This window comes from Pan troglodytes, chromosome 1, assembly GCF_028858775.2.
Source record: "Pan troglodytes isolate AG18354 chromosome 1, NHGRI_mPanTro3-v2.0_pri, whole genome shotgun sequence".
Lineage (NCBI taxonomy): Eukaryota > Metazoa > Chordata > Mammalia > Primates > Hominidae > Pan > Pan troglodytes.
In genome coordinates this window covers 188,399,238-188,421,189 of record NC_072398.2, presented here as the reverse complement: position 1 = coordinate 188,421,189, position 21,952 = coordinate 188,399,238, and the positions used below count along the sequence as shown (strand labels likewise).

General features: G+C 39.0%; 1 protein-coding gene and 1 non-coding gene across 8 annotated transcripts in view; both read left to right on the top strand.

Annotated features, from left to right (window-relative positions):
• The window catches only part of CCDC30 (coiled-coil domain containing 30), a 173,329-nt gene that overhangs the window by 67,388 nt on the left and 83,989 nt on the right, over window positions 1-21,952 (top strand). For 4 of the 7 annotated variants that reach the window (XM_054682052.2, XM_054682045.2, XM_063781902.1 and 1 more), the window contains 2 exons: window positions 7,911-8,160; window positions 18,069-18,248. In XM_054682052.2, coding sequence (XP_054538027.1) covers window positions 7,911-8,160; window positions 18,069-18,248 — 430 coding nt within the window. The remainder of the gene's footprint in view (window positions 1-7,910; window positions 8,161-18,068; window positions 18,249-21,952) is intronic. The other 3 variants (XM_054682065.2, XM_054682059.2, XM_063781907.1) reach the window with 1 other exon arrangement.
• LOC112206966 (U6 spliceosomal RNA) lies at window positions 20,813-20,919 on the top strand. Its single transcript, XR_002941442.1, has one exon. It is a non-coding gene; the product is annotated as a U6 spliceosomal RNA (small nuclear RNA).

The window sequence follows — 21,952 nt, the reverse complement described above, 5'->3', positions numbered from 1 at the left end:
TACAGTGTTTGGTAGCATGGAGGATACTAGAACAGGCTAGAGAAGCTGAATTTATTTGGCTCATCTGTCTTTGAGAATAGATGATATTCTTTAGTAATATTCAGTAGTTTAGTATAGGCAAGAGAAGATAGTTGGATTTATCCAGGGTTGGGGTTTTGCCATGTGAGTGCAGTGGAAAGACAATGGGGTAAGAGAATTGACCATTTTATTTAGACAGTGATTGAAATAATGAACTCTAAACTCTATATTAGATTTGGAAGCAAGTAAAAAAAGGGCTTTTTATCAGTAAAATGGATAGAAAAATAGACAAGGAATTGCAGATACTATGATTGCCTTGGGACCAAGTTATATAAAAAGGAAAAGCTGGAATCCAATATTTAATTTTAATATTTCAGAAGTGAAATAGTTGCTGCTGCTGAGAACTCATGACATGGTCATGCAAGTAGTTGACAAAATAGGAGAGATGAGAGGGTAATTGGAGAGAAGGAGATGGAAGAAGTGATGCCAAGGCATTCATGGGTGGTCTCTATGGGACTTGCAATCTTCCAGTATGATGGCAGGACTTGGGGTGAAGAAGGTGACAGAAAGCCATGAGCCAGAGTCTTCAATTGAAGTGAAGTAGCAAGTGGTACAGCATACCTAGCATGGTCTCATGCACACAGAAGCTGCTTATAAGCCAAGTTGATTGATTGATCCTTACAGTACATCTCTTCTACTAGATTTTAAGCTCCTTTAAGGTATTAAGGTAATGGGCCATGTCTTGTTTTTCTGTTTATAGTGCTTTTGTCATAGAGTAACAGACTCTTAGAACTGGAAGGACCTTCAGGAGATCTTCCAACTTAGCAGTTTTCAAACTTCTACTTCCCAAAACTTTAGGAATTCTGCAGAGGGGCCTCAGAAATTACCTTGTAAGATGAGGAAAGACTGATGAGCGGGACCATTGAGCCCTCCATTCCCATTTCACCCAGAGAAGCTCCACTTTTATGTTTCATGTATTGGGTTTTGTGTAAGATTTTTAATTCAGTAAAGGGTCCACAGCTAAAATAAGTTTGAAAACCACTGATATTTAGCTAGGTCTTCTTTTTTCACAAATGAGGTCTCTGAGACCAAGAAAACTGAAATGACTATTTCATTCACAATCACATACACAGCAAGTTACCAGCAGGACTGGGATGAGGACCCAAGTCTCCTAACGCTGAGTCACGAGAAGTACTACTTTATCTGCTTTGGAGAAGATGTAGTCACAAATATTGCAAGGGCAAGAAGGTCTTGGGACACTTGGGTTCTAGGTCACTTTCTCAGAAAATGAGCTTTATGGTGCTGAAAAATTGCTTAGGGCACAGTCTCTCTATATGTATAACATGAGAGGTAGGGTGGGAGCAACTCTTCTAAGCCCAGACTCTCTTGTTCTTGACTATGTCTCCAGTGTCTAGAACAATGCCAGACACTTAGTAGGTACTCACAAAATATTTGAGTAAATGAAAATTTCCCCCTACTCCTACTGTGTACAATGGGTATACAATTGCACTATCTTGCAACTGAATCTGAAGTTGGAATTCCAATAGCAGCCCCAAGCTTATAGAGCCCAGCTGATCTCAGCCTGTCCTTGTTTTATTCGGAAGCTTGGGCCAGAACAGCCGGTGGCTTCCTTGACCTTAATGAGCTTTGTTCTTTCCAACACACTCTCATTCACTATTTCATTGCATCGTTCCTACCTTTATCAAGGGTTGTTTGATAAGTGTTCAAGTCCATTTTAATTTCAAGTTCAACTTGATGTTGACTTTCTGTCTCCTTCACAGACTACCAATGTATTTTTCATCCTCCTCTAAACTATTTCTTCCCCAGTCCAATCTGTTCAGTGAATAGCCCCTCCATTCACACAGTTGATCAAGCCAAAACCTAGGAGTCACCTTTGATTCTTCCCCACATCTGTTCCACCAACACATCCTGTCACTTCTACCATGAAAACAAAATATTGAATCTGTTCACTTCTATCTATATTTCCACTGTTGCTACCCTACTCCATAGCACTGATATCACTCATCAGGACTGTTACGTATCTTCCTAATTGTCCTCCCTGCTTCCATACCCTCCTCCCAATCCATTCTCCATGGAGTAGCCAAATGGTCTTTTCTAAATGCAAATCGAATAATATTGTTCTCTCTCTTAAAACCCTCTCCATGGCTTCCTATTGCACTTAAAATCTAAACCATTACCATGACCCATAAGGCCCTCCATGACTTGGCCTCTACCTACCTCCTCCTCATCTTGCTGCCTTTTAAATCCTCCAACTTTTAAAGGACTTTCCTGCTTCAGGACCTTTGCACTAAAAGGTTCCCCTGTTCAGAATAGTCCTCCCCCAGCTTTTCATGTGGCTAACTCCTTCTCAGAGTGGTAATTCCTAACTGCCATGTCTAGGCAAATTGTAACTCCTACTTTCCAAGTACTTTACCATGTCACCTTGTTTGTGACTTATCATAGTCGGTAATTATCTTATTTGTTTGTGTGTTTGTTTCTTGTCCTCCTCTAGATGTAGGCTATGTGAGGGCACAGACCTGGCTGTGTTGATCACTTATTTGAATCCTTAGTATGTGGAGTAGTGCTTGTCATATAATTGATATTCAACATATATTTGACAAATAAATGACTGAATCTTTTTCTTCCTCTGTGGGAACAAAGTTTCATCGTTAGCCACCCCTATTCTGTTCTACTATGCTTTAATTCACTTTAATGATATCTTTTTTTATTTTTTATTCATTTTTTATTATACTTTAAGTTCTAGGGTACATGTGCACAACGTGCTGGTTTGTTACATATGTATACATGTGCCATGTTGGTGTGCTGCCTTGCAGGTTTTCAAAATGCCTTTACATTTTACTTCAAAAATCCCAAAAAGCTTATGAGAAAGGAAAGACCACCTTGCAAATGAAGAGATTGAGACTCTGAGTGATTGTGCCTTGTAGAAGGTTACGTGAATAGTAGGTGGAAGATACAGGACTAGCACTCATGGTTTCTACTGTACTGTGCTCTTTCTTGAATCTGTATATGTTTGAGACTGCTATGCATGCATGCTACTAGAAAAGGAATAGGACAGGGTTGCTGCCTAGATACCTCCCACCAGTTGAAGACTGGTGACAATTGCAAAAGTTTCGCATGATGTAAAAAAGCAGAAGCTGGGGGAAGGGAGGTGTTTCAATAAGAACTAGGTAATAAATCCTTTCAGTTAAAAATTAAGAACTACAACAGGAGGAAGCAAAAATTTGAGAGTCATGGTGGGTTTTCCAGTTCTTAAGATGCAGATGTGCTGGCTATAGGACATGTTCTCAACTCCATATAATTTTTGGCTGATAGTCTGCTTTTGCCCACACAACTTTAATGCAATACATAATATTATTATTATGTGAACATAATAATAAAGTAATACATACTATTAGGTATTACTTTTAAAAATCTGTTCAGCCTTCCTTTGGTTTCTAAGTATACACATTTTCTCTTATACCTTTTGAAAGGATAAATTCTGGTGTGTGTGTGTGTGTGTGTGTGTGTGTGTGTGTGTGACTGGAACTTGCTGTGTCATCCAGGCTGGAGTGCAGTGGTGCCATCACAGCTCACTACAACATCGACCTTCTGGGCTCAAGTGATCCTCCCACCTCAGCCTCCTGAGTAGTTGGGACCACAGGCACATAGGTACATGCCACCACATCCAGCTAATTTTTAAAATTTCTTTGTAGAGACGGAGGTTTCCCTATGTTGCCCAGGCTGGTCTCGAACTCCTGGGCTCAAGTGATCCTCCCACTTTGGCCTCCCAAAGTGCTGGGATTACAAGCATGAGCCACTGTACCTAGCCAAATTCTGTTCTTTTGGGGGAGCATTTATTTTCATGGATTCTTGTCCTGATGTATCAATATCACTTAAATATTAAATCCCTGTATTCCCAGGTATTGCTAGTTCTCCTTAATTTACTAATTAACTGATTCATATGAATGCAATTTATTTATCCAGCCCATTAATAAAAATGTAAAATGGCATTAGCCCAGAATTGTATCCTGGAGAGCACTGCTCATTCCTTCCAAGTCAGGGAAAACTCCTTGACTGCCATGCTCTGAATGTGGCTGTACAGGCACATCTCATGGGCCCACCAAAGAGGAGGGACTCTTAAACCTTATCTTTAAACTATGGAAACATAACAAAGGCCATTTCTGTTCTTCTATGGCCATTATGTATTTACAGAAGGAAATTAAATTGGTCTGGTTAAGTCTGGTCTTTATAAAGTCATTCATCCTTCTTAATGTGACAAATGAGACACCTTCATATATATTAAACTTAAAGCACCAATTCATGGATTTTCCATTTTTTAAATGGAAAAATATACTTTAAATGGAAAAATTTTTTTTAAAATTATTTTGAGGTAATTGCAGGAGGAAGGGTTCCTTATTACAGCTGGTGAGGGTGGGAATTCCTTTTCTCCAGTAGCCTCCACTTACAGCACATGGCTGAGAAGGGGAGGAGTGCCTTGTGACTTCTCTCCCCGGGGCCGCCACTGATACCACAAGGCAGGTGGGTGGGGGTGGCTTATTGTGCTAGGTGGTGGCCTCCTCTGACACCGCCCCAGTGGAAAGGGAGAAGTGTGCCTCCTCCCTTCCAGGTGGGTTGGAATTCTAAACTCACCACCTGGTCTCCCCTCACACTGCAGGGTAGGGGAGCTCTTTACTATCCGGCAGGGATAAAAGTCCCTTATCCCTACTTGGCCTTCTCTGACACCACCCCAGTCAGGGAATTGGAATCCCTTATTACAGCCTGGTGAGGGTGGAAATCTAGGCTCCCAATTTGGGCTTTGCTGGCATAAGTGGAGGTGAAGCCACAGTTTTTTCTGTGACGTTCAGCTGGAGTAGGTAGGTGTCCAAAATTGTGTTTCTTCCTTGGCCTTTTCTGGTGCTTTGGCTAAAGATGGCAGACTTTTGTTGGGACTTTTTTGGTTTTTTGTTGTTGTTGTTTTTGTTTGTGCTTGTTGACATTGTCTGGGTTGCTGTCTTCTTCAGCTCCAACTCAGGGATCTGTGAGGCAAAAAGAACACCCAGGAAACTCACAGCCATGTTGTTCCTTGGGTCTTGAGTTCCCTAGCTGGTCTGCCTTCTTCTTTCCACCTTTCAAAGTCTTTTAATGTTTGTTTTATATATAATGTTCAGGGTTTTTAGTTGTACTTAATGGTAAAAATAGGGGGAAAGTGTGTCTACTCCATCTTCTTCGAAGAAAAAGTCCATTTTCTCCATTAAAAAAAAAAAAATGAAACTACTGGATGCAGTGGCTTACACCTGTAATCCCAGCAACTCAGGAGGCTGAGGCAGGAGGTTTGTTTGAGCCCAGGAGTTCAAGGCTGCAGTGAGCTATGATTGCCCCACTGCACTCTAGCCTGGGTGACAAGGTGAGATTCCATACACACACACACACACACACACACACACGGTATACATTTGCATTTTCCCAGTCTTAATGTGTGTGTAGCTTCCACTGGATATAAGGAAAGGAAAGGGGTTTATAAATGATGGAAAATTTCATTGTTGTTTTATAAAAATTTTTAAAGGCATTTTACCCTTTATCTCATACTGTTTTGCATCATTTGAATATATTATCTTTTAAAAACTGCTAAATTCAAAATAAAATATTTATTTTCTTTATAGTATTAGAGGAATTTTAAAAGGAATAAAACACTCCCTAGACACAATTTTTCTCCCTGTTCCTTTCCAGCTTTTTCTAGACATTTTCCCATAGTATATATATATGTATGTATGTGTGTACACACGTTAATACATACATGTTTATTTGTTTTTGTGCCACAATTTTACTTTGATAAGTAGTTTTCATGTTTATGAATAGTCTTGAGGTCACTTTTAAGTTGAAGCATCTTTAATTCTCTTAGCCATTTCCATATCTCTATTTAGTATGAGCATTATTGTACAGTCATCTTTTTTCTTCTTATGGATTATTATATTGCAGTAAACTCATTCATATGCAATTATTCAAAGATTATGGACATTTTATGGCTTTTTTTTTTTTTTGTGGAGACAGAGTTTCCCTCTGTCATCCAGGCTGGAGTGCAGTAGTGCAATTTCTGCTCACTGCAACTTCTGCCTCCTAGGTCCAAGAGATTCTCCTGCCTCAGCCTCCCAAGTAGCTGGGACTATTGGTATGTACCACCACACCTGGCTAATTTTTGTATTTTTAGTAGAGACAGGGTTTCGCCATGTTGACCAGGCTGGTCTCGAACTCCTGACCTCAGGTGATCTGCCCACGTCACCTCCCAAAGTGCTGGGATTACAGACGTGAGCCACCACACCTGACCATGGCTCTTGATCTGTACTGCCAAATTGCTTTCTTGAAGAATATGATTACCAACTATAATCTGTGAAGCATGCTGTGCTAGGTTTCAAGGTACTCAAAACAAAATTTAAGATTGAGGGAATAAAAATAAAACCAGCATATTTGTGTTCATTCTCCTTGTCATCCACACTCTCTAACCATTGAAGGTGCATTCCCTCCTCTTGGTTTCTGTGGCTTTCACCTCCTCTGCTTGTTCTTTACAAGTTTTTAGGCTTCTGTCTAGGATGATCTGCCTCCTCTTACTTTCCCCTTTCTCCCTGGTTTGTCTTATCCAGTCCCAGTGTTTCTGCTCACGTTCTTCTGTGTCTGTATCCTCACCACAGACATCTCTGTAGTCAGTCTATAGCCACATCCCCCCATGTTGGTCTACCATCCACTTGCCCATTTCCCAAGTCAGAAATCCAGGTCATGATGATTCCTTTTTCTCCCTTACCTGCCACATCCAATAAATGACAAACCTTATCAATACTGTCTTTTAAATATCTCCAGAATCCATCATAGTTCTATTTATTGTTATTTATTACATGGATTATTACAACAGTCTCTCAAATGGTTTCCCTGCCACATGGCATCCAAATAATATTTCTAAAGCACCTTCTCTCTTTTGCTTCGGGGTTTTACATATCTTATTTATTAAATCATTTTGGCACACCTTTGCTTGTTCATGTTCTCATCTTTACCAACACCCACCTTCCCCAACGTCCATACACACATGCAAGTACATACACACTCCTTCCTCCCTTTACATTTGTTTAGCTTGTGCCTACTCATCCATCAGGCCTTGTATTACTTACTACTCATTTCTCACTAAATTGTAAGCTCATTTCTTATCCTCATTCGTCACTAAATTGTAAGCTCCTTGGGGCAGAGATCATGTCCTGTTGAAGCCCTAGTGCCTGCCAAAGTGGCTAGTGCTTATTAAAATCATTATAACCTGTGTCTGCTCAATGCCATACTAAAAGTTGAAAAAGTATAAAACTCATTTAAACTGGCAGTTTGGCTGTAAATGAAAACCTGTGATGGGTCATCTCCCTGAATGTAAGTAAAAAATGTGACTCATCTGTGGGTTTTCTTTTATTTTTTATTTTTTGAGACACAGTCTCACTCTGTCGCCCAGGCTGGAGTGCAGTGGCACAATCTTGACTCACTGCAACCTCCACCTCCTGGGCTTAAGTGATTCTCATGTCTCAGCCTCCTGAGTAGCTGGGACTACAGGCATACACCACCACACCTGGCTAATTTTTGTACTTTTAGCAGAGACGGGGTTTCACCATGTTGGCCAGGCTGGTCTCCAGCTCCTGACATCAGGTGATCCGCCCATCTCGGCCTTCCAAAGTGCTGGGATTACAGGCGTGAACCACCATGCCCGGCCGACTTATGTTTTTAAAGTTTATTTTTAAGATGACTGCTGTGCTATAGAATTCAGGTTGAAAATCTTGTTTGCAACACTGTCTTGACTTGTAGCTTTTTTTCCCCGATTCTACTACTATAATAAGCATTTTGATAGATTTTATTTTTATATTTGCACCAAGTCCCAAATTAGGAGAAAGAAAGCAGAAGGAAATTCCAGAGGAGTCAGTAAAGGAGGGCAGTTTTCCAAGAGAGGGGCAGAAGGAGGAGGGCTCACAACAGAATCGAAATATGAAAGATGAAGAAAAGGAACAACAGTTAACCATGAAGCCTGAGGAAATTGTGAGGCTTAGAGAAGAGCTGAGCCGTATAAATCAGAGCCTCCTTCAGTCTCAGAGCTCTGGGGATAGTTCAGATGACAGTGGTGCCCAGGTAGGTGCTATAAACACATGCCCTGACTGGGTTTGTTTCCTCTGATTGGCTGTGGATATAAGCATCATTTTAAATACTATCATTCATATATATGTTTTTTTTATTTTTGTAGGTACATAGTAGATGTGTGTATTTATGGAGTACATGAGATGTTTTAATACAGGTGTACAATGCATAAAAACCACATATGGAGAATGGGGCATCCATCCCCTTAAGCATTTATCCTTTGTATTACAAACAATCCAGGTACACTCTTTGAGTTATCGTATACATTTGTGAGCAATATTATAACCATGGCCTGAATAGTAACAAAATAGCAAGTAAAATCTGAACTAAGTCCATCAGTTGATGCACTTTATTATAAAATGTTCATAAACTCCATCTAAGCTCAGCAGGAAAATTACCGATTGACTGTTGACATCTGCCCTAGCCAGATGGGATTTGGGAATGGTAGGATGCACCACATTTTCCATTTCTGGTATGTAGCTTACTAGACAGAGTACTTCATTTTAGTGAGGAAAAGATGACAGACATTTTATTATTTTAATTATGGCTTTTGCTATTTTACTAGGGATCTGCCTGTAGGAGAAATAAAAGTAGTGACTATAGCCACATTTTGGTTCTTATACCTCATTTTATAGGTTCTCTCTTACACAAATTAAAATTTCCCTACATACACCTTTCCAGAAATTATTTTGAGATCCACAGAAGGGAGGCCTTTGTACTCAAGTAAATAGAAGGCCGATAATATACATTTGAAAAGTGATTCAAGTATACGTTTAGAAAAAGAGTAGCAATAAAGGAAGTTAAAAAATATATTTGAAAGGATTCAGATACAGAGTTTGAAAACTAGACAAGTTACAGTAAACGGGGAAAATATTTACCTGTAAGGAGATTTGGATACACCTGTGAAAGGAAAAGGAGTCACTGAATTTGTTCAGAAGACCAAAGGGGAACATGACATCAAATATTTAAGAAGAGATTACTTTTACAGCTCCAGATGGACATTGGTCAGTGGACATTGGCCAGTGTGGGAGGCTTGAGCAGAAGCTGAACACTGTGATCACAAAGATTATCAAATATTTTCTTAGCCAGTAGTCTTCACTCTATGCCACAATAGGAATGAACTTGCCATTGGGACCAGTATTTTATGAAGTTCATTTGTACTTAATGTTTATTTTATTAAAATAAAATGTTAAAAATTTTAAACAATAAAATATTTAAATAATTAAATAAAATATTTTATTTGTATTAAATATATTAAATAAAATATGTAAATAAGAAAATATTTAAATTTTTAAAATATTAAAAGCTGATAAAATTAGGATAGTTAAGGCTAGTTCCAATTTGTTTTATTTTAATTCTTAAGGAATTCGTAATTCCTTAAGACGGAAAAGATGTTAGGCATCATCTGGTCTTATGTCTTTAATTTACAGATGAATAAATGAAGACTAAGAAAGGGTAATTGGCTTAATAGATCTGTTGACTGAGAAAAAAACAAAAGACCCCTGTGTACTTACCTTGCTCTTTTATGTGGTTCCTAGTAACCTGATTGAGTGTATATGCTCTGCAGTAACTTTCTACCAGGATTATATGGTGGGAAAAAAAATAGAGACTCTTGTTGGCTGCTTGTCTAGTAGCTAGCTGCTTCAACAGTTGACTTTCTTGAAAAATAATTTGCATTTCTACTCTGGCAGAGTGACTGAAATGGAAAATGTAGATGAGAAGAACTACTGTTCTGGTTTTTCCATCCTTCAAAAGAAGCTAAAACTTTTGGGCCTTTGTCCTCTTGGTAAAACTGGGGTGCATCTCTTGTATACGGTATCTGTGTTTTGGTATGTTAACCTATAGGCTGTTGATTATGAATTAATTGTTAAAAGCTGTTATATAATGGTTAAACAAGAAGGTAGAATGGTGATCAAGGCATTCCATGTTGTTTGCAGATGGAAAATGAAGACAGTTAAGGGAAAATTAGGAAGCATCAACAGTAATGGGAAACATTATTGAGTGCTTATTAAGTGCCAGACATTGTGCTAAGTGCTTGCATGTGTTATCTTTCTAACTCATCACCCCATCCAGCAGTAATCATTATTATCCATATCTTAAGATGAGGGAATTGAAGTATAGAAGATGAAGTAATCTTTCCAGGATCACCCATTGATAAGCAGTAGATTCAGGATTGAAACACAGGCGTGTCTAATTCCAAAGTGAGGGTTCTGCTACGATTGATTGGAGTACCAGAAGGAGACGGTGAGACTGGAAATAAGCTGGAAAACACACTTCAGGATATTATTCAGGAGAACTTCCCAAACCTAGCAAGACAGGCCAACGTGCAAATTCAGGAAATACAGAGAACACCATTAAGATACTTCATGAGAAGATCAACTCCAAGACACATAATCATCAGATTCTCCAAGGTTGAAATGAAGGAAAAACTGTTCAGAGCAGCCAGAAAGGCCAGGTCACCTACAAAGGGAAGCCTATCAGTTTAACAGTGGACCTCTCAGCAGAAACTCTACAAGCCAGAATAGATTAGAGGCCAATATTCCACATTCTTTAAGAAAACAATTTTCAACCCAGAATTTCATATCCAGCAAAACTAAGCTTCATAAGTGAAGGAGAAATAAAATCCTTTCCAGACAAGCAAATGCTGAGGGATTTCATTACCACCAGGCCTGCGCTGCAAGAGCTCCTGAAAGAAACACTAAATATGGAAAGGAAAAACCGGTACCAGCCACTGCAAAAACACCAAAATATAAAGACCAATGACACTACGAAGAAACTGTATCGACTAGTGTGCAAAATAACCAAATAGCATCATGATAACAGGATAAGATTCACACATAACAATACTAACCTTAAATGTAAATGAGCTAAATGCCCCAATTAAAAGACACAGACTGGCAAATTGGATAAGGAGTCAAGACCCATTGGTGTGCTATGTTCAGGAGACCCATCTTATGTGCAAAGACACACACAGGCTCAAAATAAAGGGAGGGAGGAAAATATACAAAGCAAATGGAAAGCAAAAAAAAGCAGGGGTTGCAGTCCTAGTCTCTGACAAAACAGACTTTAAACCAATGAAGATCAAAAAAGACAAAGAAGGGCATTACAAAATGGTAAAGGGAACAATTCAACAAGAAGAGCTAACTATTCTAAATATATATGCAACCAATACAGGAGCACCCAGAATCATAAAACAAGTTCTTAGAGACCTACAAAGAGACTTAGACTCCCACACAATAGTAGTGGGAGACTTTAACACCCCACTGTCAGTATTAGACAGATCAACGAGACAGAAAATTAACAAGGATATTCAGGACTTGAACTCTGCTCTGGGTCTAATGGGCCTAGTAGACGTCTACAGAACTCTCTACCCCAAATCAACAGAATATACATTCTTCTCAGTGCCACATGGCACTTATTCTAAAATCGACCACATAATTGGAAGTAAAACACTCCTCAGCAAATGCAGAAGAACTGAAATCATAACAAATTGTCTCTGAGACCACAGTGCAATCAAATTAGAACTCAGGATTAAGAAACTCACACAAAACCATGCAATTTCATGGAAATTGAACAACCTGCTCCTGAATGACTCCTTGGTAAATAATGGAATTAAAGCAGAAATCAAGAAGTTCTTTGAAACCAATGAGAACAAAGAGACAAGTTACCAGAATCTCTGGGACACAGCTAAAGCAGTGGTAAGAGGGAAATTTATACCACTAAATGCCCACATAAGAAGGCTAGAAAGATCTCAAATCGACACCCTAACATCACAATTAAAAGAGCTAGAGAGGCAGAGCAAACTAATCCAAAAGCTAGCAGAAGATAAGAAATAACTAAGATCAAAGAAGAGTTGAAGGAGATAGAGACATGAAAAACTCTCTAAAAAATCAATGAATCCTGGAGCTGTTTTTATTGTTGTTGTTGTTGTTGTTGTTGTTGAGTCAGAGTCTTGCTCCATCACCCAGGCTGGAGTGCAGTGGCATGATCTTAGCTCACTGCAACCTCTGCCTCCTGGGTTCAAGTGATTCTCCTGCCTCAGCCTCCCAAGTAGCTGGGATTACAGGCACGCACCACCATGCCTGGCTAATTTTTTGTATTTTTAGTAGAGACAGAGTTTCATCATGCTGGCCAGGCTGGTCTCGAACTCCTGACCTCATGATCCTCCCACCTCGGCCTCCCAAGTGCTGTTATTACAGGTGTGAGCCACTGCACCCGGCCCAGGAGCTGGTTTTTTGAAAAAATTAACAAAATAGACCACTAGCTAGACTAATAAAGAAGAAGGGAGATAAGCATCAAATAGACACAACAAAAATGACAAGAGGATATCACCATTGACCCTGCAGAAATACAAACTACCATCAGAGAATATTATAAACACCTCTATGCAAATAAACTAGAAAATCTAGAAGAAATGGATAAATTCCTGGTTGCATACACCCTACCAAGACTAAACCAGGAAGAAGTTGAATCCCTGAATAGACCAGTAACAAGCTCTGAAATTGAGGCAGTAATTAATAGCCTACCAACCAAAAAGAGCCCAGGACCAGACGGATTCACAGCTGAATTCTACCAGAAATACAAAAAGGAGCTGGTAGCATTCCTTCTGAAACTATTCCAAACAATTGAAAAGGAGGGACTCCTCCCTAACTCATTTTACTAAACCAGCATCATTCTGATACCAAAACCATGAAGAGACACAATAAAAAAAGAAAACTTCAGGCCAATATCCCTGATGAACATCGATGCAAAAATCCTGAATAAAATACTGGCAAACCAAATCCAGCAGCACATCAAAAAACTTATCCACCACAATTAAGCTGGCTTCATCGCTGGGATGCAAGGCTGGTTCAACATACACAAATGAATAAACATAATCCGTCACATAAACAGAACCAAAGACAAAAACACATGGTTATCTCAATAGATGCAGAAAAGGCCTTTGATAAAATTCAACATCCCTTCATGTTAAAAACTCTAAATAACCTAGGTATTGATGGAACATATCTCAAAATAATAAAGAACTATTTATGACAAACTCATAGCCAATATCATATTGAATGGGCAAAAGCTGGAAGCATTCCCTTTGAAAACCAGTGCAAGACAAGGATGCCCTCTCTCACCATACCTATTCAATATAGTATTGGAAGTTCTGACCAGGGCAGTCAGGCAAAAGAAAGAAATAAAGGGTATTCAAATAGGAAGAGAGGAAGTCAAGTTGTCTCTGTAGATGACATGATTTTATATTTAGAAAAACCCATCATCTCAGCCCAAAAACTTCTTGAACTGATAAGCAACTTCAGCAAAGTCTCAGGATACAAAATCAATGTGCAAAAACCACAAGTATTCCTTTACACCAACAATAGGCAAGCAGAGTCAAATCATGAATGAACTCCCACTCACAATTGCTACAAAGAGAATACCTAGGAATACAGCTAACAAGGGATGTGAAGGACCTCTTCAAGGAGAACTACAAACCACTGCTCAAGGAAATAGGAGAGGACACAAACAAATGGAAAAATGTTCCATCCTAACATCCTAATGGATAGGAAGAATCAATATCAGGAAAATGGCCATACTGAGTATGGCCATACAAAGTAATTTATAGATGCAATGCTATTCCCATCAAACTACCATGACATTCTTCACAGAATTAGAAAAAACTATTTTAAATTTCATATGGAATCAAAGAAGACCCCGTATAGCCAAGACAATCCTAAGCAAAAAGAACAAAGCTGGAGGCATCACACTACCTGACTTCAAACTATACTACAAGGCTACGTTAACCAAAACAGCATGGTACTGGTACCAAAACAGACATATAGACCAATGGAGCAGAACAGAGACCTCAGAAATAACACCACACATCTACAACCATCTTATCTTTGACAAACCTGACAAAAACAAGCAATGGGGAAAGGCTCTCCTATTCAGTAAATGGTGCTGGGAAAACTGGCTAGCCATATGCAGAAAAATGAAACTGGACCCCTTCCCGACACCTTAAACAAAAATTAACTCAAGATGGATTAAAGACTTAAATGTAAAACTCAAAACCACAATAACCCTAGAAGAAAACCTAGGCAATACTATTCAGGACATAGCCATGGGCAAAGACTTCATGACAAAAACGCCAAAAGCAATTGCAACAAAAGCCAAAATTGACAAAATGAGATCTAATTAAACTAAAGAGCTTCTGCACAGCAAAAGAAACTATCATTAGAGTGAACAGGCAACCTACAGAATGGGGGAAAAATTTTGCCATCTACCTATCTGACAAAGGTCTAATATCTAGAATCTACAAGGAACTTAAACATATTTACAAGAAAAACAACCCCATCAAAAAGTGGGTGAAGGATATGAACAGACACTTCTCAAAGGAAGACATTTACATGGCCAACAAACATATGAAGAAAAGCTCAACATCACTGATCATCAGAGAAATGCAAATCAAAACCACAATGAGATACCATCTCGTGCCAATCAGAATGGCGATTATTAAAAAGTCAGGAAACAATAGATGCTGATGAGGCTGTGGATAAATAGGAATGTTTTTACATTGTTGGTGGGAATGTAAATTAGTTCAACCATTGTGGAAGACAGCATGGCGATTCCTCAAGGACCTAGAACCAGAAATACAGTTTGACCCAGCAATCCCATTACTGGGTATATACCCAAAGAAATATAAATCATTCTACTGTAAAGACACATGCACACATATGTTTATTGCAGCACTATTTACAATAGCAAAGACATGGAACCAACTCAAATGCCCATCAATGATAGATTGGATAAAGGAAATGTGGTACATATACACCATGGAATACTTTGCAGCCATAAAAAGGAATGATATCATGTCCTTTGCAGGGACATGGATGAAGCTGAAAGCCATCATCCTCAGCAAACTAACACAGGAATGGAAAACCAAACACTACATGTTCTCTCACTCATAAGTGGGAGTTGAACATTGAGAATACCTCGACACAGAGAGGGGAACAACATACACCAGGGCCTGTTGGGGGTAGGGGGTGAGGGGAGGGAACTTAGAGGATGGGTCAATACGTGCAGCAAGCCACCATGGCACACGTATATCTATGTAACAAACCTGCACATTCTGCATATGTATCCTGGTTTTTTTTAGAAGAAATTTTTTTAAAAAGTGGCTGGGCGCGCTGGCTAACGCCTGTAATCCCAGCACTTTGGGAGGCCGAGGCGGGTGGATCACCTTCAGAAGTTGGAGACCAGCCTGACCAACATGGTGAAACCCCATCCCTACTAAAAATACAAACATTAGCTGGGCATGGTGGCACGCACCTGTAATCCCAGCTACTCAAGAGGCTGAGGCAGGAGAATTGCTTGAACCCAGGAGGCGGAGGTTGCGGTGAGCCGAGATCGCACCACTGCACTCCAGCCTAGGCGACAAAGCGAAACTCCATCTCAAAAAAAAAAAAAAAAAAAGAAGTGAGGCTTCTTCATAATTACATTATAACCCATTGAAGATTTTTTTTTCCTAGGGATCTTGCAGCTCTAAGAAGAGCAGATTGTGTTTAGATTGCCTTTCTAGCTAAACCAAAATAGGAATTGAAGAGTTAACAGGACTTGAGGGCTTCTGTGTTACTTTAGGGACATAAGCAAGATAAAACTAAAATAATGACATGGGCTTTTTAGAAAGTTGTAGACAGGAGCATACTGGACCAGGACTAAGGAAACTCTAAGAATATCTTATCTATTGAATTGTATAAGATTGAATTCTTTATCTATTCAGCATACTACTTGTGCCTACCTTTGTAGAAAATCCAAATGACTATTCTCTTATTTCACTGAAGAAGCCTGATAGGAAAGTGTATTGCTGGTGTTTGATACATGTGCTTTTTTTACAGCTTTATTCAGGATTTTTTTTTTTTTTTGAGACAGAGTCTCTCTGTCACTCAGGCTGAAGTGCAATGGCGTGATCTTGGCTCACTGCAACCTCCACTTCCTGGGTTCAAGCAATTCTCATGCCTCAGCCTCCCAAGTAGCTGGGACTACAGGTGCGCACCATCACATCCAGCTAAGGGTTTCACCATGTTGGCCACGCTGGTCTTGAACTCCTGACCTCAGGTGATCCACCCACCTCGGCCTCCCAAAGTGCTGGGATTACAGGCGTGAGCCACCACGCCCAGCCTATTCAGGATTATTGACAAATGTTGTATATTTGTGGTGTACAACCTGATGTTTTGATTTATGTGTATATTGTGAAATGATTAAATCAAGCTAAGTTACATATGTATCATCTCACATACTTTTTTGTGGTGAGAACATTTAAGCTCTACTCTTTTAACAATTTTCAAGTATACAACACATTAAGTATAGTCACTATGCTGTATAATACATATCCAGAATTTATCCTGTCTATCTGAAACTTTGCACCCTTTGACCAGCATCTTCCCATTCCATGCCTCCCCTCCCCAGCCTCTCAACCACCATTCTACTTGCTGCTTCTGTGAGTTCAACTTTATGAGTTCAGCTTTTTCAGAGTCCACGTATAAGTGAGATCATGCAGTATTTGTCTTTCTGCGCCTGGCTTATTTCACTTAGCATAATGCCCTCCAAGTTCATTCATGTTGTGACAAATGACAGGATTTCTGTCTTTTTAAAGGCTGAACAGTTTTGCATTGTATGTGTGTTTGTGTTGTGTGTGTATACTATATTTTCTTTTCCATTCATCCATTGATTGACACTTATGGAAAATGTTTCACATTTTTCTTGGCAAAGATTTTTTGGATGTGGCTCTAAAAGCAAAAATAGACAAATGGGGTTGCGTCAAGTTAAAAAGCTTCTGCACAGCAAGGGAAACAATCAACAGAGTAAAAAGACAACCTACAGAATGGGCAAAAATATTTATGGTTCATACGTCTGATAAGGGGTTAATACCCAAAATATATAAGAAACTCAAACAACTCAATAGCAAGAAAACAAATAATCCAATTTAAAAATAGGCAAAGGATGCAAATAGACATTCTCAAAAGAAGACATGCAAAAGGCCAACAGGTATGTGAAAAAATGTTCAGCGTCGTGAATTATTAGGGAAATGCAAATTAAAACCACAATGAAATATCACCTCACACCTATTAGAATGGCTTTTATCAAAAAGACAAAAGGTAAGTGTTGGCAAGGATGTGGAGAAAATAGAACACTTCGACACTATGGGTGGGAATGTAAATTAGTACAACCAATATGGAAAACAGTATGGAGGTTCCTCAAAAAATTAAAAATAGAGCTACCCATATGATCCAGCAATTCCACTTCCAGGTATATATCCAAGGGATTTGAAACCAGTATGTCAAAGAGATATCTGCAGAAGTGATGTGTGTGCGTGTGTACACAATGTAATACTATTCATTCTTGAAAGAATGTGTTTTATGGGAGTGTGTTTATGGGAGAAGAATCATTGGGAAATAAAGTGATGAGGAAGGCTAGAAACTTAAGGTCTCTTACTAAATTTCCTCTTTCTTTTTGCCAACAGACACCACACAGACACACACACACACACACACACACACACACATTCACACTCTACTTCTTAACATATGGACTCTTTGAACTTCCCATTTTAAATGTGTTTTACCCTAAAATTGTCTGTGCTTCTATCATTGATATGAAAAATAAGGTAAGTTGTCTGTGCCTAACTGCTTTTGTTAACATAATTTTATTGTTATTTTCACTCTAATATAACATGTATTATATGAACATGCATCAACTATCCACAAATGTAAAAGAGTAGTTTGTTGTAGATAAGCTAACTCCGAAAACATTTACATGTGAATAATCACATTCTGACAATTCCGGTTCTGACAACTTGAACCCATGTTTTACCAATATTATTTCCAATTGTCTGTGTTTCTCTTTTAAAATGTTTGCTTTAGCATCCATCATCTGGAGAAAAACTAAAATACAACCAGCAAGGGGAAGTACAACAACTTCACCAGAATTTGCACCGGCTCCAGATTCTATGCAACTCAGCTGAAAATGAGCTTCGATATGAACGAGGGCAGAACTTGGACTTAAAGCAACATAATAGCTTACTTCAGGAAGAAAACATTAAGGTAACTCTTGTGGGCACATGCTTTATGGAAGGGTTTCAGTTGGCCCTGGGAATAAACGAATCTAAGTTCCTCTACTTGATAATTCATGATAGGATCCACAAATATGTGGACAATGTGAGCTATCTGGTAACTTCCTCCTTTAACTTTTCCCTGCTAAGTAAGAATGTGTGTATTATCAACCTGTAAATAGAAAAAGGCATTAAATTACATAATCTTCTGAAAACACTTCTAAAATTTTTAGTACTTACTAAACTTCAGTGACCTGAGCCCTAAACCCTGGTTGTCCTGCCCTGTGTATCACTAGACTTATTTATCCCTATTAGATGGATCCATTATTATTGGTTCAATCGGATCTCAACTGCACCAAGGTACAATTCGTGGGAGAGCAAAGTTGTTTTTCCTAATACAACAGCATGAAATAGTTAAGGCAACATCCCCCAAAAGCTTGTTTAAAAATAATCTATGTAGAACTGCCATACACAGATTCAACTAAATTTTATGGACCACATAAATGTTTAAAATTAACCTCCATGTAAAATAGTACTTCCTCTTAATTATGGTTCAATTCTGTAAATATATATTAAGGACTCAGTTTCTATAAGCCTCTATTGAAGGTTCTAAAATTCAACATTCAATATTCATATGCAATCTTGTAGACACACTGAGAGTTTAATGGTAGGCACAATAGACACAATCCTTATCCCCATGGTGCAGGGGTCAGCAAACTTTGGCATGTAGGTCAAATTCTGTCTGCCTTCTATTTTTATAAATAAAGTTTTATTGGCAGCCATATCTGTCTGTTTATATATTATGAGTGCTTTTGTGCTACAGCAACAGATTTGATAGTTGTGATGAAACCATATGACCCACAAAGTCTAAAATATTTACTACCTGGCCCTTTATGAGAAAAGTTTGCCCACACCTGGTGTAGCAGGATAAAATGATCTTATTTGAAAAGTGACATAAACATGGATAAGAAAGGTCCCTACTTTTCAAGAGCTCACAGTCTAGTAGGGGAGATATAGAGGAAAACAAATATCCGTTTATCCCAAACTTCAAGGAAGGCCTTCTAAGGGAGTTCTCGTATTCCGGGATTATTTGAATAAACCTCTTCCCTGTCCTCACCCTTCATGAGTTTTTGAAGACTGATCATATTCCTTCAAGCCTTTGTAGTTTTAAATTAAATTCTAAATCTTTATCACATGTTCTTATAAGACAGTCTTTCACTTTCCCTTCAAGGACATTTCTTAGATCATTTTAACTCTCCAACTCGGGACATATTCTAACAATACTACATATTTCTTAAGGAACAATGGCCAGAACTACACAGATTATAATGCCTTACATATGATTGGTACCCTATAAATATTTATTGGATTAATAAACAGTCTTTCAGGGATGGATAAATGATAGCTTGGTAACAAGAGAAGATTTTTATTTTTCACTGTTTGTAAAGAGCATGCAGTAAATTTAAAAAAAAAGAGAGAGAATTTTTTAATCTATTTTAATCTCCATGGTGAGATAAATTATTGGCCATTTAGAAATAAGACATCAGCCTCTTGATTAGCTCCTTTGGCCAGGCACCTATGAAAGTTATATATGATGAGTATCCTTTATTGAGAGTTTGTCCACTTTATCTCTTTTTGTTTGTTTGTTTCTGAGATGGAGTCTCGCTCTGTCGCCCATGCTGAAGTGCAGTGGCATGATCTCTGCTCACTGCAACCTCCACCTCCCAGGTTCAAGAGATTCTCCTGCCTCAGCTTCCTGAGTTGCTGGGATTATAGGCGCATGTCACCACGCCCAGCTAATTTTTGTATTTTTAGTAGAGACAGGGTTTCACCATGTTGGCCAGGCTGATCTTGAACTCCTGACCTCAGGTGATCCTTCCGGCTTAGCTTCCCAAAGTGCTGGGATTACAGGTGTGAGCCACTGGGCCCTGCCTGTCTACTTTATCTCTTACGAACAGCCTCACAACCCTAAAGGGTCAGCACTTTATGGATGAGGAAACTGTTCAAGATTGCAAAGCTAACAAATTATAGAGTCAGAACTTAAACTCAAGTTTGTTTCTCTCTTTCCTTTATAGACATCTTGCCATATTACACCCCTCCTCAATTTGGGTCATTTTGGAACCTCAGGTTTACAAACTTAGGACTCACTTTTAAAAATCCACTCAAGGCCAGGTGCAGTGGCTGACGCCTATAATCGTAGCACTTTGTGGGGCTGAGGTGAGCAGATTACTTAAAGTGCTCATGAGTTTGAGACCAGCCTGGCTAACATGGCGAAACCCCATCTCTACTAAAAGTCCAAAAAAAAAAAAAAAAAAAGAGTTAGCCGGGCATGGTAGCACACGCCTGTAGTCCCAGCTACTCGGGAGGCTGAGGCATGAGAATTGCTTGAATCCAGGAGGCAGAGGTTGCAGTGAGCCATGATCGGGCCACTGCAATCCAGTCTGGGCGACAGAGTGAGAATCTGTCTCAAAAAAAAAAAAAAAATCCATTCAAATTATCAAACTTGAGTATCTAGCTAATGTTAGGCATACTTATGAGACTAAGAAACAAAAACACATGCTCACTTTAGCAGCACATATACTAAAACTGGAACGATACAGAGAAGATTAGCATGGCCCCTGTGCAAGGATGACACGCAAATTTGTGAAGCGTTCCGTATTTTTTAAACTAAAGAGTTTCCGCACAGCAAAAGAAACTATCATCAGAATGAACAGGGAACCTACAGAATGGGAGAAAATTTTTGCAATCTGTCCATCTGGCAAAGGGCTAATATCCAGAATCTACAAGGAACTTAAACACATTTAGAAGAAAAAAACAACCCCATCAAAAAGTGGGTGAAGGATATGAACAGACGCTTCTCAAAAGAAGACATTTATGCAGCCAGCAAACATATGAAAAAAAGCTCATCATCGCTGGTCATTAGAGAAATGCAAATCAAAACCACAATGAGATACCATCTCATGCCAGTTAGAATGGCGATCATTAAAAAGTCAGGAAACAACAGATGCTGGCGAGGATGTGGTGAAATAGGAACGCTTTTACACTGTTGGTGGGAGTGTAAACTAGTTCAACCATTGTGGAAGACAGTGTGGCTATTCCTTGAGGATCTAGAACCAGAAATACAATTTGACCCAGCAATCCCATTACTGGCTATACAGCCAAAGGATTATAAATCATTCTACTATAAAGACACATGCACACGTATGTTTATTGCAGCACTATTCACAATAGCAAAGACTTGGAACCAACCCAAATGCCCATCAATGATAGACTGGATAAAGAAAATGTGGCACATATACACCATGGAATAATATGCAGCCATAAAAAAGAATGAGTTCATGTCCTTTGCAGGGACATGGATGAAGCTGGAAACCATCATTCTCAGCAAACTAAAACAGGAACAGAAAACCAAACACTGTGTGTTCTCACTCATAAGTGGGAGCTGAACAATGAGAACACATGGACACAGGGAGGGGAACATTACACACCAGGGCCTGTCAGTGGGTGGGGGACAAGGGGAGGGATAGCATTAGGAGAAATACCCAATGTAGATGACAGGTTGATGGGTGCAGCAAACTACCGTGGCACATGTGTACCTATGTAACAAACCTGCGTGTTCTGCACATGTATCCTAGAACTTAAAGTATAATTTAAAACTAAAATAAATTAATTATTTAAAAATTTAAAAATAAATAA